Genomic DNA, 17,885 nt, shown 5'->3' with positions numbered 1-17,885 from the left:
TCCTAAATCAAAAAATCTAAATCAAAATCGTTTATTTTTTTCAAGAACGCTAAAGAGCGTTTTTACACGTCCCAACCCTACCACTGCTTTGGGACAGTAATGGGCCAGTGCTGAGAAGAAGCAGCGCAAAAAACTCTGTCACTATTTGCCCCAAAGGTCACCAGAAAAACATGTTCAAATAACTTTACTTATTTTTGGTTTGATTATTTCTTTTTACAGGAAAACGCAAAGGCATTATGCCGTACAGCCAAGTCATCAGTTTTTAACTCTTCTTAATTAAAGTAAAGCGTCATATTTTATCACGACTAATGCATTTGGCGCCTATTTGGCTCAATAATTAAATATTAATATTTTTTTTTTGTTTACGTATATAGGGTATTAATTGCCACCACCAATCAATTGACGTACTTTTTAAAACTGTCAAAACGTGACTCTCCCATAGATTTTGTATGGAAATACTAGCCAGTGACGTCACTATTTTGTCAACTCAATTAAACTACTTATTTCAATTACAATGCAACCAAAAATCTTAATAGTCTGGGGATGAATAAATGTCAAAATTCGCAAATGAATCGAAAGTATAAGGCGGCCATTTTGTAAAAAAATTTAAATTGGAATTCGCTTCAGCCCATGCCTTACCACAAACAATAACAGCATACTTGGTAATGTTTTGATTAATATTTTAGCAGGCCGTCGAACGCATATCTCGGCTACCCGAACCAATTCGAGCACCTTCGAACTTCTAGTGGCTGGAATGGTTGCCATGGCTTTTGGAATGGAATTTATGTTTATTAGATAAGGCTTTGTTACGTGTTGTTAGACAGTGGTTTAGCTACATGAGTAAAGAAGCCGAATCTTTAAATAATAAAATTGGACTTAAGCGCACTTTAGAAGGAATTAAATCGACTCTAAAAAATTACTTCACAAAAAATATTTTTTTAACGTATAACATTTTTTTTTGCTTTTTAAAGCAGCGCAAAACGATTGTTTTTTTTGTTTTGCCCGAAGGTGAGTGGCAAAGGATACTTTATGGCATTCACATCATCCTTACAAATAAAAGTAGAGCTCTAGTTTTAAGTGAAGTTTATAGGATGTACTTAAATGTCATTTTAAATTGTGTGACTTTTTATTAGAATCTCGACGTTTCGTTGTTTTTTATTTAAAACATGATGTTAATATTAAGTGAAAAAGCAGTACAAGCAATTAAATATGTACGACTATGTACTTAAGCACCTACTTGATGTAGTAAGTTCGTTGTACCTACTTAGGTCAGAAACCTCGGTGAAGTCAGTTTTTGTTATCACAAGACCTTCTTAGTAAGATAACAACCGGTCAAGTATGAACCGCTATAAGGGAAAGAGTACCTACTGTAGAAATAACGAGTCGTATCTAAATATGTCTTATTATAGTAGCTGCGATAGATAGCTGCGATTTTTTAACGAAATCCTGTTACAACTTACTGGCTGGATATTATTTTTTTAAAGAATTCAAAAAGTTGGAATCAGACTCTGATATCCACACAGCCCACATCAATTTGAACTTTACGCTGTGAAGATACGGTTGAAAACCAATGACTTTTTTTTATAAATTAAAGAATCAAGTCTGTGGTAGCGATTTAAAAATCGAACTTAATAATAAAAAATAATAATTGTATGTTCTGTGCCCGGTTGTTCAAAAAACGAAATGCGTTATCTGTTGGCCTATTTCGCCGACCGTCCCAACGCCTCTTTAGCTCAGTGGTAGAGCACTGGTCTCGTAAACCAGGGGTCGTGAGTTCAAACCTCACAGGAGGCACGTCAGAAAGGACTGCCCTTAAATGGACCGTCCTTTTCTGGTGCTTTTAATTGTTGTAATATTTTTATTATTTAAAATACAAAAATTTACTGTTTGAAGATTTTTTTTTGGTACATTCCTAAGCACATAAGTACGCTTGCAATATAAAATAAAGCCAATTTAAATTAATGACAATCTATTACATCAAACAATAATTTATGATTTTTAACTGTAATTAACATAAAACTCCTGAATTAAAAAGGAAACGATTCAGTGCATAGCGGATACTTTTTATTTTTGTATGTTTTTTTTTGCAATATTGGTAACAAACGTCAACCTAACTTATTTTGTATGGAGTGGCGAAAATTGTCATTATAAAAACTTTTTTATATTTGTTTCAGAGCGAGCGGGCGTCGCCGGTTTTAAATTTGGAATGACATTCGACCAAGCTCGATTCCATTTACGAAAATTTTAAAAGGCATACAAGGAGCCTGGACTTCTTTTTAATTTATAACTGGACAGTGCTTTGGCGCGCGTTTCGCCTTTTTTCTCAGCAAGCTCGGTGGGTCTAGACAAAGTGCAAATTATAATCGCAAACCAGTCGAAAAGTGGTCGAAAAGCCCCTTTTTTGTATGGAGTTTTGACGGATTCGATTTTCGATTCGATCAAAAAGTGCGTTTTGTCTAGGGGGGCTGTTTTGAATTAACGGCATTGGCTCTCTTGTAGTTCCGTAGTGTTTTTTTAATTTAAATTAGCTGCTCTGAACTTTTGGTAATTGGCCATTGAAAGTGAACTTTAGTTTTTTGTAGAAACAAGCAATTTTGAGAGCAAAATGCTTCGGTATTGGTTGTGTTTCGCTAGTGCGGTGTGTTTGGCGGGACACTGTGGTGCGAATTACTGCCGGGACGCCAACCTGTGTTGTCCCGGGCGGGACAGTGCGTGTGTGGTGCAAAAAGCTCATCAGAACGCGATCATAGAAGACCTGACGGACAAGCCTTGCTACTGTGACCATGCTTGCTTGAAGTTGGGAGACTGCTGTCCCGATTTTCGAGAGACGTGTGGAGGTGAGTTTAGAAAGTTTAATATTACGTTATGCCAAGCTAACAGAGCAAAGTATAATAAAGGCCTCAGCTTCATATTAAAAATATTTTGAAGAAAAAACAAACATTCAAGTCTAATATCAATTGCAATTACGTTATCGACCTATAAAATACCGAAAGATTAATCAAAATTGCGAGGTTCTGACAACAATCTGATAACTATTCCAGAGCTATTGGAATCCCCAGATTCCCCCCAAAAGCCTGGGGGTTGAGATAAGAAGACGGTGATATTTTGAGCTTCTGAGATTATTCATGAATATTTTTCTTATCTCCGCTTAGAAGATTTGGAAGATAATGCGGCCGCTGAATTGTCTTGGATCGATTTTTGGATTTAAAACGTTGGTTTCATTCTTAATGCTAGCTTTTCGCGGCTTTGCACTATTTGTTTTTCGCCTGCTACAGATTCGTCATCACGTTAAACAATGCAAACTTCAATCCTTTCAATATTATTTATCATAGGATATTATTACCGTTTCGAGTAGGTTGACTTCCACTATTTGATTCATTAATACCCATTTTCACCATCAATCAAAGAAAGTAAACTTAAAAAATAGGGATTGATGGTGAAAACGGGCATTAATCTCGTATCATCCCTACATAGGTAACTTAGTGGAAGTAGCAGATTACTTGGCCATAGATATGTACTAAGAACAGTAAGAATTTATTATGAAGGAAATTGGGTAGGTGACCCCATTTTAAAAATTATATTCACAGTTAATTTCACTTCCTAATTATTTTTCAATCAACTGCAAAGTTTGATTCTCAATTGCTTTGAAATTGTGAAGGATTCGGTTTGTATGGAGGGACAAATTTCAATAAAAAATGTCTCAGCATTATTTGACATTCTCTTTTTAAGTTTTGAAATTCTAAAACGAATGATATTTTATTCATAATATTTTTGCAATACCATTATGTTGTGCCAGCATCACGTAAATTTTTTAATTCAACTTTTAATGGAAAGACAAAAAAAGGTTTTATCGCGCACCTACAGAGTTTCTAAAATTAACAGCACTAATGAAAAACGTGAAAACATCTGTTTGCACAGAAATATGCAGATTTATTACTTCGTGGAATGAAAACGCTAATCCTCGTCTAATACTGTCTGAGCCAAGGGCTTCAGGATTGACGCCTTTTGTTGTCTCTGTCCCGCTTGACTTTATTTGAAAGGTGTGAGCGGGACAATGATAGGTTTTAAAACATTTTTCTTTTTAATTTTGTGTACAGACGAGAGCGAAACGGCCAGCAGTTTTTGATCCGTATGCTCTTCGTGTTACGTGCTTATCTTACTTGGTGTTTTAGTACGTTATATCGTGCCATAAAATGTGAATATTTTGCGCCTAAAAATGAGGGCAAAGGGTCTTTTTTATTGCATTTTAATTAGTTTTAAACATGTTTACGGCTTAGGAACGCTGTGAAAAGGACTCGTCCAAATTAACACTGAAAACGCTATACACTGTTGCACCTTAACTTATTTAAATTGTGTTGATTTTGCATTGTTTTTCATTCCACAATTTTATTTTTTTATAAATCGACAGCATGTACCTATTCTCAGCAAGGATTTTTCCAAAAATCTAAGTTTTCGCATTTCAAAATCAGTTGGAAACTCCAATCGAGTTTCCAATCTCAAATTCAGAAATTTATTTTTAAAACAAAATACCAACTTTTTTCCACACAAGTGCGCAAAGGTGAATGAAAAAAGGCGGGTCGCGTTTATTAATATTTTTTAATATCTGTGACAATCTTTGTGAGTCTGAGAATATTTTTACGCGCGATAATTACTTTCGGCGCGAAAATGTTGGCGTAAGCGATACGATCTTATTTGTGTAACATTTTATTTATTTTTAGGAGGAAAATAAGGAAGTTAGGGAAAACGTGGAAAACAATTTTAGATTGAGGAAAAACCAAATAAAATGTCTTTATTGAAATAATGATTTTATCGCATTTTTATGTGAGGATATTATTTTATTTCTACACAGGTCCATTATCCCCAAACTAAGCAAAGCTATTGGCAAAGTCAACAGTACATGAAAGTAAATATTTATTTCAAACAACACTATCCTAACTCAATATGTAATAACTAAGGAAAATAAAAACCGAAAACTTGGCTTTATGATTTTGACTTTTCCTGAGAGAAAAGAATTTGACAAGAAATATTAACTCAATACGTTAGATGCGACAGCGTTTAGCTTGGCTATCGCTCATAGATAAAAACATTCTTTTGTAAGCATTAAAAAATTCGTTGCGAAACAAAATTTATTCTTATTTTTGTCCCACTTGAGAATCGAATCCAAAACCTTTTAGAATCAAACTCTTTAATCACTGGGTAACAGTGTAACGTGTGCAACGTTTAACTCTTTATGGGTCATTCCACAAAAATATGTCAACTCTTAGTCCGCGCCACATTTCACATGGAATATTTGTTAATATTTTATTCCAAAATTGTTAATTTTTTTTTTTTTTTTTTTATCCNAGAGGCGGTATAATAACAGCTCGCAATGTGTTTTATTCATCACCCATTTATATTTTTTAAAACTATTTTTAAAACATCTTAAATTCCTTTTAAATTACCCATAACGTCATTCCCTAGGCATGTCCGTACTCCAAAAGTTTGTGTTTTGGAACCCATATTTATGGAAACATCAACTTGATCCTTTGTTTTAATTAACGAATAATCTATTTAAACGTATATTACACCAAATTCTATTAATATTTTACGGTTTCAATAAACAATAATTTGATTTTCTTAAGTTGAAAAAGAGTCCACAGCTTTTAACGTCATTCCCTCGCCACGCACAGATTTTATAATTTTGCGCCTTAATAAGTATTTAGAGTGAATGACATTTAGGTGAATTTAAAGTACGATATGAAGTTATCTTCAGACCATACTGACTTTGCGGCAACCGTTTTTAGAATTAGTGCAAACGTGCCAATTGTTGCGGAAACATGGTGTTGATCCAGTCACTGCGTCAGTCCCTAGTTGAGTAGCTTTATTGATTACAATAGGAAATTGTATATAATTTATTAGTATTTACGTGTGGTTTTTTGGCTATTTTCGGCACATCGTATTAAGCATCTTATAATATAAAGTTAATCTGCATTTGTCTTAAGTTTTACTCCTAATCGTCAGTCCCTAGACCGTCAGGCCCTAGCTTTTAATGGCGCTAGGGACTAAGTTACTAGAGGGAATGAAGTTTTTTATATAGTGATAATAACAAAACAACTACATTAAGTATATTAACTTATCTATACATGTTAAGGTTATAAGTTTTATACTTTATTAAAAGTCATATAGGAGTAATGTAGTATGAAAAAATTGAAAGTTATAATTTCTCGTAAAATAAAGCATAAAGTGACTGGCCCTTATAGACATAACATAATTAATAAATAAACTATAATTTACACTAATAAAGTATTCAAAAGCATCTTAAAAAAGTTTAGGACAAAATGACGTCGAAAATATACAGATTTTCATGGAATGACCCTTATAATTATTGGAAAATCTGTATTCAGACCATTGAAAGATAGCACATTAAATGACCGCACTATAAACAAAATATGGGATATTAATTTTCGTAATTAAAGTATAAACAATGAGAATCGCCCATTATGGCCGCTAACGATCTGTTTGATTACAAAATAAGCAAGTACAGAAGTGTCACTCCATAAAAAGGAGATAGGTAAGCCAAGAATTTAACCTATTTCAAAATACGCATTCCGTTTCCAATTTTATGCAATACGAACGATATTTTAAACTACGAAAGAACAGTAATATTAGTATTAGATGCTAAAAAAATGTTGACTTTTTAAATGCTCATAATGCTGTATGAAAGATATGTAGATACTTTACCGTCATAAGTTAACAACCGGTGGTTGACATATACTTTAACGACCTGAAGAACTTTTTTTCATAGTTTGGAAAAGGGGAGAAAGCTAAAGATGGTGGAAATCATATTTTCCCTGCCTTAAGGCAAAAACCTTAACTAAAGTATTTCACACCTTTCTGACTGTAATTGCTATCATTTAAACTTACTCGTGATCACGTTAATAACTACGGACCAAGGGTGTCGCATTGTGAACGAGGGGTGTAGGCACAATACTCGTGTGTAACAATACGTGTCATTAATAATTAATAATCTTTGACATTTTATACAGGAGTAGGTACCTACGAGTAGATATCTTATCCGAAGCACAATCCGAAGGCCGTAAGGCTTGTTCTTTGGGTACTACCAGAGATGGGGTAAAAACACACATATAAATGATTACAGTAACCAATTTATGGGCCCTTTCCCACAACACTCCAGTTTTTTGGGATTCTTTCACACGGACGTATCCCGTATTTGCAGTGCGGATGTTTGCAAATGTATGCAGAAACTGCTAGTGCGAATATCTCTATTAAACAAACTAGATCCTGTTTTTTACTGGTCCAGTTTGCCACAACCGAATTAGAAATTCGAGTGAAGTGGGTTTTTGCAGTTTTTATATTTTAATTTTCTTTAGTAAGTAGTACTAATATTATAAATGCGAAAGTAACTCTGTCTGTCTGTCTGTCTCGCTATCACGCCCAAACCACTGAACCGGTTTTGATGAAATTTGGCATATAGATAGTTTGAGTCCCGGGAAAGGACATAGGATAGTTTTTATCCCGGTTTTTGAAAAACGGACGCGCGCGATAAAGTTTTTCTGTGACGGACAAAATTCCACGCGGGCGAAGCCGCGGGCAAAAACTAGTATAGAATAATGCACAACGTGGAACTTTTTTATTTACTCCCCAGTAAATTGGATGCAGATTCTTCAACATCTCTCAAATCGTTTTTTCAATAGACAAAGTAGGTACAAAGACGACACTAAACTAAAATCCACATCTTACCCCATTGTAATAGGTGCTATTTTCCAACAAAATGGATACTCTGATGTGATGTTAAATGTAAATACAGACCTTTTCCCTTCGAGGAGATTAACTCCTCCGATGGCCTGAGGGCGGGCTATTTCTCGCTGTCCCTATAAAATAAGTATGTTTCGCCTTTTGTACGTAATCGTGCCAAAAATGTAAGGGCTTGTACACTTAAACGCGATCGGACATGGTGCTAAGACGCGGCGTCGTTTCCCGATGCGTCTTCATCAGATATTGTGGAAACCTACGACGAGCAAGCGACACGACATTGGCTTTTTAAAATGACTCTCGTTATTAATAATCAAAAGAAATGAAACCCATTAAACTCATATTATTATTTTTGCAAGTAAGCTTTTAAAATACCCTTTTACACGTCTCAAAATTCACCCTACCACTGCTTCGGGACAGTAAATGCAGCACAAGAAAGATCGCAGTATCTTCTGTGTATCTGTTTCTTCTTTATTCGTATTTTTAATATCAGCATGAGAACACGTCTAGTGCGGTCCATTTTTCGAGATCAACTGCGAGCGACCACACGAAGAAATCGTGGCACGTATTTCTACAATACGACGTTACGACGTCGTGTCGTGTTTATGTGTACGAGCCCTAATCGTACCAAAATATAAGTTTATTTTTATTTCGTTCCCCAATATTTCCTTCAATGAACACCTTTTAGAATGTTTCCAGCAATTTTAAGGACATCAATTCAATGTATTTTCAAAGCAACCTTATCTCGTATTTATGTTCATTAAAATTTTATTTGGCTACGTTTATTTATAGAATGTCATGAATGGAGTTTGTTTAAAGTCGTATATTTTTGCTGGAAGGTATTTATTATTTTTGTACTAGCTTTCTGCCCGCGGCTTCGCCCGCGTGGAATTTTGTCTGTCACAGAAAAACTATATCGCGCGCGTCCCTGTTTCAAAAACCGGGATAAAAACTATCCTATGTTCTTTCCCGGGACTCAAACTATCTCTATGCCAAATTTGATCAAAATCGGTTGCGAGGTTTAAGCGGGAAAGCGTAACAGACAGACAGACAGACAGACAGACAGACAGACAGACAGAGTTACTTTCGCATTTATAATATTAGTTGGGATTAGTTGGGATTGTAATACGAAGCCTGAAAACCGTCAGTAAGAGAATCTATAGCAATATTTTTATATCATGTTATATTTTGATGAAATCTTCGGATATGTAGGTACTGGTATACTATTACCAGTACCTAACTACCACACAACAAGACACCACACAAAATAAAAAACACATGAAGTTTTTGTGAGGTTTTAAAAGAAAAATTGCATTATTTTGTGTACTGATTTAAAAAAAAAAAATTTGTGTGTTTTATTATTCTAAAAAAATAGTTTTACCTATAATTTCCGGTACATACTCGTACATCTTTATTTTATGTTTACATCATAATAAAAACAAGATAATTGTTGTGGGGTAGAGTAAGGAACAAAATTGGGTTGAGTAAGGAAAAAATAATGAGTGGGTAGAGTTGTCATGGGTCGAATACGGAATAACCCAACATAAATGCACTAAATCTGTTAGTCCATTATGATTATGATACAAACTTGTATTCTAAATTGTTATTCTATTCTCATCAGCATCGTAAACAGCAATCTCGCCTTTACTTAGGACTTTACATTCAGCTAACCTGTTTGGCCCAAGGATTGGCCCAATAGTTTGTCAAATTTGCTTACCTTCATTGCTTTGACGACTACATCGTGCCTTTATTACTATAAAAGTTAGTACAGACGGCTCCAAATTTAGTAAGCAATTTTAAGCTTTTGTTCGTAGTTTAGCACGCTTTGATTCTGGTTTGTCACCAACGATATTACTCGTAATGTAACAACGCGTACAAAATGTTATACCTTTCAGATATTATACGAGAACAGTCGCGTTCTTTTTCGTTACTTTGGAACTAAGAATAAGGAGTCTCTACGAAGGCATTATTTTATGTATTTGTTTTACACAAATCTATACTAATATTGTACCTAAAGCTCAAGAGTTTGTTTTTTTTACTTGAACGCGCTAATCTCAGGAACTACTGGTCCGATTTAAAAAATATATTTTTGTGTTGAATAGAATATATCGAGAAATGTCATCAAGCTACGACTAATGGGAGCAGAGCATCAATGAAAAATGTAACGAAAACAGAAAAATATTCAAACTATTTTGACGCGTACGAATTCGCGGGCACAGCTAGTTGCTAATATTAGTGACTTTTCTTTGCAACTGTACATACCTCTGTATCAAGAAACGTAAGCATAAGGTATATGTTGACTTAGGAGGGACACGCCTTGGGCATGTCCTCAGAATTTGATAGGATGTCGGGCCCTCTCAGCAATTAGGTACCTTACAAGTTACATTTATTTATTTATTTATTTGAACACCAACAAGGTTACATTGAGGCTTCACAAAAGTAGGTAACTATAAAAAAATGACACTTGTTAAATGCAAACTTAATTATAGGTGAAAACATCATGCGTTAGAGACTAAAGCAACAGCAATTAGGGATTAAAAACTAAAAAATCTTATTTAATATGGTGTAAAAAAGTCCCTATGCTTGTTCAAATCGGTGAGATTTGTCCAAGCATGTGGACTTGTATTTACGTAAACTAAGGAAAAAAATATCAACATTAACATTATTGGACCTAGACAGGGCATTGTATTGATTAAACATTCTATTTAAAGGGGAAAACAGACCTATATTTGATTTGGAGCTCCTGGTCGCAAACAAGTTGTATCGGGATATCCTAGGCAACTTATAGGGAACGTTTAGATTAACTTTTGAGAGCAGGTTAGGGCAGTCAAAAGCACCGTTGACCAATTTGTATAAAAACGAATTATCAAGCACACAGCGGCGTTCCTGAAGAGTATTTAACTTGAAGTAACGTAATCTATCTTGATAGTGGGGTAATTTTTTTGCCAGGTTGACACTGAATGCCAGATGCCATAAAAACCTTTTTTGGATGCGCTCAAGTTTTTTTATATAAACGTCGTAATGTGGATTCCACACTACACTACAATATTCTAGACCACTTCGCACGAGTGCGTTGTATAAAACTATTTTAGTTTGTGGCTTCTTGAACTCTTTACAGTTTCGCAACACAAATCCAAGTAATTTATAACTCTTATTTACAATGTTATCTATATGAATATTAAATCGCAGTTTATTATCAAGAGTCACTCCCAGTTTTTATTTATAAGCAAAATACCAATGGATTTGCAATACTTACATGTGGTAAATGACTTCATTGTTCCTGTAGTTCTTCGTTTCACTTATGTTATTGCACGTTACGACGCATTATCCAACAATATCGGAGAACATTTCCTCAGTACGACTGAATCGCGACTAACCTGGCGTCGCGGCCGATGTTCGTTTCTGGGCATATCGCGGAGACACGCGCCACGCCCCCGTTTCACATCTATTCCCTTCTATGATCTGAGGTTTTACCTATAATTTCCGGTACATACTCGTACATCATTATTTTATGTTTACATCATAATAAAAACAAGTCGTAGATTTCTTCAAGCGAGTAGGTACCTACGTATTAATAATTAAATTACTAAACATAAATGTGGCACTAACTCTTAGTTAGTCCATTATGATAAAAACTTCTATTCTAAATTGTTATTCTATTCTATTACTAGCTGACCCGGCGAACTTTGTTCCGCCTTAATGGCAATAAATAAGCAGACTTTTTTTAAAATTTCGAACGGGATAAAAAGTATATTGTCCTTCTCCTGGCTCTAAACTACCTCCCTGACAATTTTCAGCTAAATCGGTTCAGCCGTTCTTGAGTTATAAGTGGAGTAACTAACACGACTTTCTTTTATATAATAGAAGATATTCTTATCAGCATCGTAAACACCAATCTCAGGCCTTTACTGCCTTTATTGCTATGAAAAGTTAGTACAGTCGGCTCCAAATTTAGTAAGCAATTTTAAGCTTTTGTTCGTAGTTTAGGTTTAGCACGCTTTGATTCTGGTTTGTCACCAACGATATTTTGTATCATAGCGCGTACAATTATACTTTTCAGATTATACGAGAACAGTCGCGTTCTTTTTCGTTTGGAACTAGGAATAAATAAAGAGTCTTAACGGTGACATTATTTTATGTATTTTTAGTAAGTCTAGTCCGATTTAAAAAAAATATTTTTGTGTTGGATAGCTCATTTATCGAGGAATGCCATCAAGTTACGACTAATAGGAGCAGAGCATTAATGAAAATTGTTGCGAAAACGGGAAATAGGGGTGGAGTTTCGTAAAATCCCGTCTTAGTGGGCACCTACGCTCTAAAAGGAACCCCCATGCAAAATTTGAGACTCCTAGCACTTGTACCTAGTTTCTGAGAATTTGTGATGAGTGTGTCAGTCAGTGACCTTTCGCTTTTATAAATAATTTTTCTTCGCAACTGTACCTCTGTATCAAGAAACGTAAGCATAAGGTATATGTTGACTTAGGAGGGACACGCCTTGGGCATGTCCCCAGAATTTGATAGGATGTTGGCCCTCTCAGCAATTACCTTACAACTTACATAGTGGTTCGCCCTGACTTTGCATGGGTGTTAGTTAATAGGTAATCTACTATACTTTATTTTATTTTACTAATATTTTATACAGTGATTCTTTTCCAAGACTCCTCGTGGGATAGAGTTTATGAAAGGGCAGAACAGGGTCTGAAGACCGTCGCTAACTGGCTCAGTAGTAACCTTCTGACATTAAATGCCAAAAAATCTAAACATATAGCTTTCCACAAAACAATAAAAACACAAGCACCTGCCTCGAAACAACTTNTCACGAATACAATTCAATTCCATAAGTTTGTCAGGTCCTATAGTATAATCTCTAGCGATGGACGTTTTGTTACGGGTAAAATTAATTACAAAACATTTTTTCGCGTTTAGAGACATGCCGTTTACCTCGCACCATTCAACCAGACTATCCAAATCCTCCTGTAGTAGTTTAGTATCACTTATGTCCTCAATTTGCCTCAGAATTTTGAGGTCATCGGCAAACAAGTAAATGTTAGAATTTTTAAAGCAAAGATGAATATCATTAATAAAGATGTTGAAGAAAATTGGGCCGAGAATAGATCCCTGTGGGACTCCAGAAGAGGCATCGAAAGGATCCGACGTGTAGCCATTCACTACCACTACTGACTTTCGTTTCTGTAGGTATGATCCACACCAATTCAGTAGGTTTCCACTAATACCAATCAAGGAAAGTTTTCGAAGTAGTACATCGTGATTGACTTTATCGAAAGCCTTACTGAAGTCTGTATAGATAACATCCACAGGCTTTCCCTGGTCAAGAGATCTCACCAAATCCTCTACAAGGGTTACTAGGTTGGTGGAAGTTGATCTTGCCTTCACAAAGCCATGCTGATGCGGAGAAACCAATTGGCGGAAATGCCAGGAAATCAAATAAAATCACATAGTAAGTAGTTCGCCCTGACTTTGCATGGGCGTTAGTTAATGGGTAGGTAATCTACAAATTTTATAAATCTAATGAGTTTGTTTGTTTGGGTAAACGCGCTAATCTCAGAAACTAATGGTCCGATTAAAAAAAAAATTTTGTGTTGGATAGTCCACTTAAGGAGGAAGGCCACCATCAATATGGCATCTCTACGACCAATAAGAGCTGTCTGATCTCAGGACTCAATGAAAAATGTTGCGAAAACGGAAAAATTATACTCAAACGATTTTCTCGCGCACTAACGCCCGATTCCCATATTCAATCCTTGTCCAAAAACAGATTACAACTGTCAAATTGAATTCAGTTTTAATATTTCCAAAATTTTCGATGCATTTACACTTTAATATTGTTTAAATAGTCTTATAAACAATATAAAAATGTAAAAACATCAAAAACCGCAGTTATTTTGGCCAAAAACATATTAAAATTTGACAGTTGACAATCCAAATCCGTATAATTCGGATTAGGATTGAATATAGAAATCCAGCATAAGTTGATACAGCTTAGTAATAAAAACTATTGTCAGTCTCGTCCAAGATTTTGCTTGCACACTTAAATGTTCAATTTTATGGGTGTTTTTAATATCGTGCGTGACCGTAAGTGTCCTTTTCATACAAGTATTTATTGTCACTAACAAGCCACAAGGTGGATCGACGACCTCATAAAGGTATCAGGAAGGCGCTGGATGCAGGCTGCCACCAATCGGCCATTGTGGAAATCATTGTGGCCTATGTTCAACAGTAGACGTCCTATGGCTGAAACGATTATGATGATGGTTTATTCCACGCATTACAATAAATACTTGTATGAAAAGGACACTTGCACCCTAGGTATCTCCTAAGGCTCGGTTTCCACTTTCTACCAAGGCGGAGCGAAGCGGAGAATAGCGGAGAAATGTCGGGCGGACGAATTTTTTATACAATTTGACAGCGGCGGCGGCGCTGTGCAGAGCGGAGAAGAGAAATGGAATAATGAAATCAGATTGATTATTCAAAATACTTCTCCGCCTTGGTGTGACCCAGGCCTTAGTACCTATCGTCGTGTTATTTCTCTATGTACTATTACTATGTACATTACCTCAAACTGAGGTGGTTTCAAAACGTAATAACGCGACCACGCGGCGCCCTTATTTGCCCCAGTATAAATATACGCCATTTTTTCCCGTCCACAAATTGCGCGGTGAAATTGTTTGGGAAATTATTTCCCGTTCTTCCCACCCGTATTACATGCTACATGCTTTGAAACAAAAATCTAATCGAGAGCTTTATGACTATATGCAAAGTTAGTGGGCTTGAATCCTGTTAAAGACAAGGTATTTTCGAACTTAAGATAGCTAAATACTCATTACAGTTCCTCTGTGGTTGAGGGTTCCGAGTGAAACTCGCTTTCACCTTCTGCCTGATCATCAATTTCCATCTGCAGAAATGCAGCAGCTGCAGTTTATCCTTGTTAATCGTTTAAAAAATAGCTTTTCTATTTCTTATTTGACGATTTGTAAGTTCTAGTCCATGCCAATAAATTAATATTGACTTTCTAAGCTTGAACGCTTTCGTAGCTCGCAGGAGAACCAAAGTGGCTGACATAGCCCGCAGAATCGCTAAAATTAAATGGCAGTGGGCTGGGCACATAGTTCGCGGAGCTGATGGCCGCTGGGGCAAGAATGTTCTCGAGTGTCGACCACGAGACGAAAGATGTAGTGTGGGCAGGCCTCCCACTAAGTGGACCGACGATCTGGTGAAGGTCGCTGGAGGTAACTGGATGCGGGCGGCGCAGGAACGGTCTTTGTGGAAATCCTTAGGGGAGGCCTTTGTCCAGCGGTGGACGTCATTCCGCTGAAACGAACGAGCGAAGCTTATTTTCAGATAAAGTAATTTTAGGTAACAGTTTGTCCAGTAGCAGATGTATTTGGAATAAAGTAAGGCACCCTTAACCCTGTATTATGTACTTATAATCTTGAAACCCTACAGCACAGTCAAATTGCATTTTTCCAACGGGAGGAGGTAAAAGCGTTTTTCCTCCCTCACAAATTGTAAAGGAAATTGTATGAAATTCTTTCTCAAGGCAAATTACAAGTGGAAATTAAGCATGAGCCTTACTGCGCCTTTTAGTGCGGGTGTAATACGGAAAATGTATGAAGGTATATAATTTAATAAAAAACTGGTTAAGTGTGAATTGCTATGAGAAAATACTTTGCTTGTAACTTTGTTACTGCTTGCATACTAAGGCTGTGTAGCACCAACTTACTTTAACCTTAAAAGACAAAAATCAGTGTTTTTGGATGGAGTTTCACAGAATTATGACGTTTTTTAAAGTAAAATGGTGCAAAGACTACCTTAAACTTATCCATAGGCCATAATGTAATAATTTTAGGTAAAGTACCTGTCTGTATGTTCAATGATTTTTTTAATACTTTACAATTTTGGTTAATCTTAAGAGTGGTTTTATTCCGCCTACTTCTCATGATATTTTTTGGAAGTTGATTGAAAAGAAAAAAGGCTGATAATGGTGACTGAGTTTCTTCCGCCAATTCTTCTCAACACTAGCCCATATGTTGTCCCGAAGTGGTGGTAGAGCAAGCTTTTGGGACGTGTATAAGTGCCCTAGAAAGGACCTAAGTACTGAATAAAATCTTTAACTTTGACTAAAACAAACTGACTACTGGGATAACTTTGTTTTTATAGGCGGTCAAACTGTAGCGTAGCGTTGACAGGCCTCCTACTAGGTGGACCGACAATCTGGTAAAGGTCGCGGGAAGAGCCTGGATGCGGGCACCGCAGGACCGTTCATTGTAGAAAGCCTTGGGGGAGGCCTTTGTCCAGCAGTGGACGTCATTTGGCTGAAACGAACGAATGAAACTGTAGATCCTGGCTAAACAGAGTTGCAGCGGTGGGAACGAGAAGTGGGAATAGTCCCGTTTTACTGCTTGTCCTAGTAATTAGAAACAGCTATGTGAATCAGCCTTAACCGTTGTAAAGGTACAACCAGCGCTTAGCAAGCTCTATGGTGTGGATTAATCGACACTTAGCTGCTTAGCGGTCATTAGCAGGTTTAAGTTCAGTCCATTGTATTACTTAAGTATTTGCTTGGTTTAGAGCGGAAAATCGAGTAGCAGTTTCTTTTATTTAACGAGTATTATTTCGAAATAAAACTCTTCATAAGAATGCCTTTATCCAGAAATTCTTATTTTTATTGATTTTTTATTTGTCCATTAATCACATACGGTTTGTAAGAAATTAAAAATTCAGAAATCTGCGCTCTATGTTATTTATTAAGCTACAAAAAGTAAAAACAGGTTGAACATTAGTTTAAATTGTCATGTAGTGTGGAAACGACATTTCAAACAAGTGTTCAAAGCGTGTTTATCTTTTAATAATATGTTCCATTACATCTATGACAAAACTTAGTTGAAAAATTAGGTATCGATATTAAAGTGCATAAAAACTGGTACAGATTTTTAATATCCTTTATAATATTCATTTGAAGCGAAATACGTTCAACTTCGCACTGAAATTGTTCCATATTGAATTTCGATGGGCGCCTACTATTGAACCACTCGAAAAGTTTCAGAAACTTCAAGAGTGCTTCAGATATTGCATATTTAGCGAGACTTCTCGAGTGCCTGCTATATGAATCAATTCAAAAACATCGTCGATTTATAACTGGTGCATTTTTTAATCAATTTCACGCATTCTGGCCAGCGTGACAAGAGTGGGAAGTGTTTTAATAAAAAAAATTCGAAACAAAAGAGTCACGTCTTTTGACGACTTTAAAATTATTATTTTTTTGTCAATTTTGATTACTTCTACCGGCCAGGGTAACGACTGCGGCGTTCTTAAAATATGAAACTTTAGCGAAACAAAAGAACGTCTTCGATTATACTTTAAAATAGTTTTTTTTTTAATTTTGGCATTCCGGCCAGCGTTACGATGGTGAGTCAAGTCATTTGCCTCTGGTAAATTGAAGGAAGAGGGTCCTGCAATGGAGACTAAGGCTGGGTTGCACCATCTTACTTTGACTTTAACAAGCGTCAGAAATCTGTCAAACTCAAAACAAACACACCGGTTATCGTTATAGTTAATTACTGTTAAAGTTAGGTGGTGCAATTCAGCCTAAATTATGAATCCTACTAATTTTATAAATGTGTAAGTTTGTGAGGATTGATGTATATTTGCAAGGTACTCTTTCACGCAAATTACTGAACGGATTTTGATGAAACTTTACAGTATTATTGTTTGTATCAGATTAGCATAATATGCTATAATTTATAGCGATATTTGACAAACAGAATTTCATGCTGACGAAGCCACGGGGAAAAGCTAGTAAGTTTATAATGATGATCTATTCATGCCAACTTAGAGTAACATAAAGTTACAAAAGTGCTCAACACTTTTGTAACTTTTTTATATCTGTCTTCGCTCGAAAACCAATTTTAAACCTAGTTCATCTAAGTCGGTTCGCAATTAAAACTAAGCCTTCAGTTCACACATTAGGTAGTTCTAACTTCAAAGTCGCTATTTCCTACCAAAAACCAACTCTGTTCTAAGAACTCCCATCTTCTTCACCGATCACTTAAAAGTTCATATTCATAATACACACCCGATATTTGTTAGTAATCTCAAAGATGTTCTCAAGACAA

General features: G+C 35.9%; 1 protein-coding gene and 1 non-coding gene across 3 annotated transcripts in view; both read left to right on the top strand.

Annotated features, from left to right (window-relative positions):
- The first annotated feature begins 1,722 nt into the window (after window positions 1–1,722).
- On the top strand, window positions 1,723–1,794 carry TRNAT-CGU (transfer RNA threonine (anticodon CGU)). Its single transcript has one exon. It is a non-coding gene; the product is annotated as a tRNA-Thr (tRNA).
- Window positions 1,795–2,180: 386 nt separating this feature from the next.
- The window catches only part of LOC114365497 (somatomedin-B and thrombospondin type-1 domain-containing protein), a 52,911-nt gene continuing 37,206 nt past the window's right edge, over window positions 2,181–17,885 (top strand). The window contains exons 1-2 of one of the 2 annotated variants that reach the window (XM_028322084.1): window positions 2,181–2,333; window positions 2,466–2,837. In XM_028322084.1, the coding sequence (XP_028177885.1) occupies window positions 2,606–2,837 (232 nt within the window). In that variant the 5' untranslated portion in view covers window positions 2,181–2,333; window positions 2,466–2,605. Of the gene's footprint in view, window positions 2,334–2,465; window positions 2,838–17,885 lie in introns of those variants that run through there. The other variant, XM_028322085.1, reaches the window with a different exon arrangement.

Source organism: Ostrinia furnacalis, unplaced genomic scaffold, assembly GCF_004193835.3.
Source record: "Ostrinia furnacalis isolate ACB-3 unplaced genomic scaffold, ASM419383v2 OfSCF7593, whole genome shotgun sequence".
NCBI classification, from domain to species: Eukaryota; Metazoa; Arthropoda; class Insecta; order Lepidoptera; family Crambidae; genus Ostrinia; species Ostrinia furnacalis.
The sequence above is the reverse complement of the archived record's forward strand: the minus strand, read 5'-3'. Positions and strand labels throughout refer to the sequence as shown.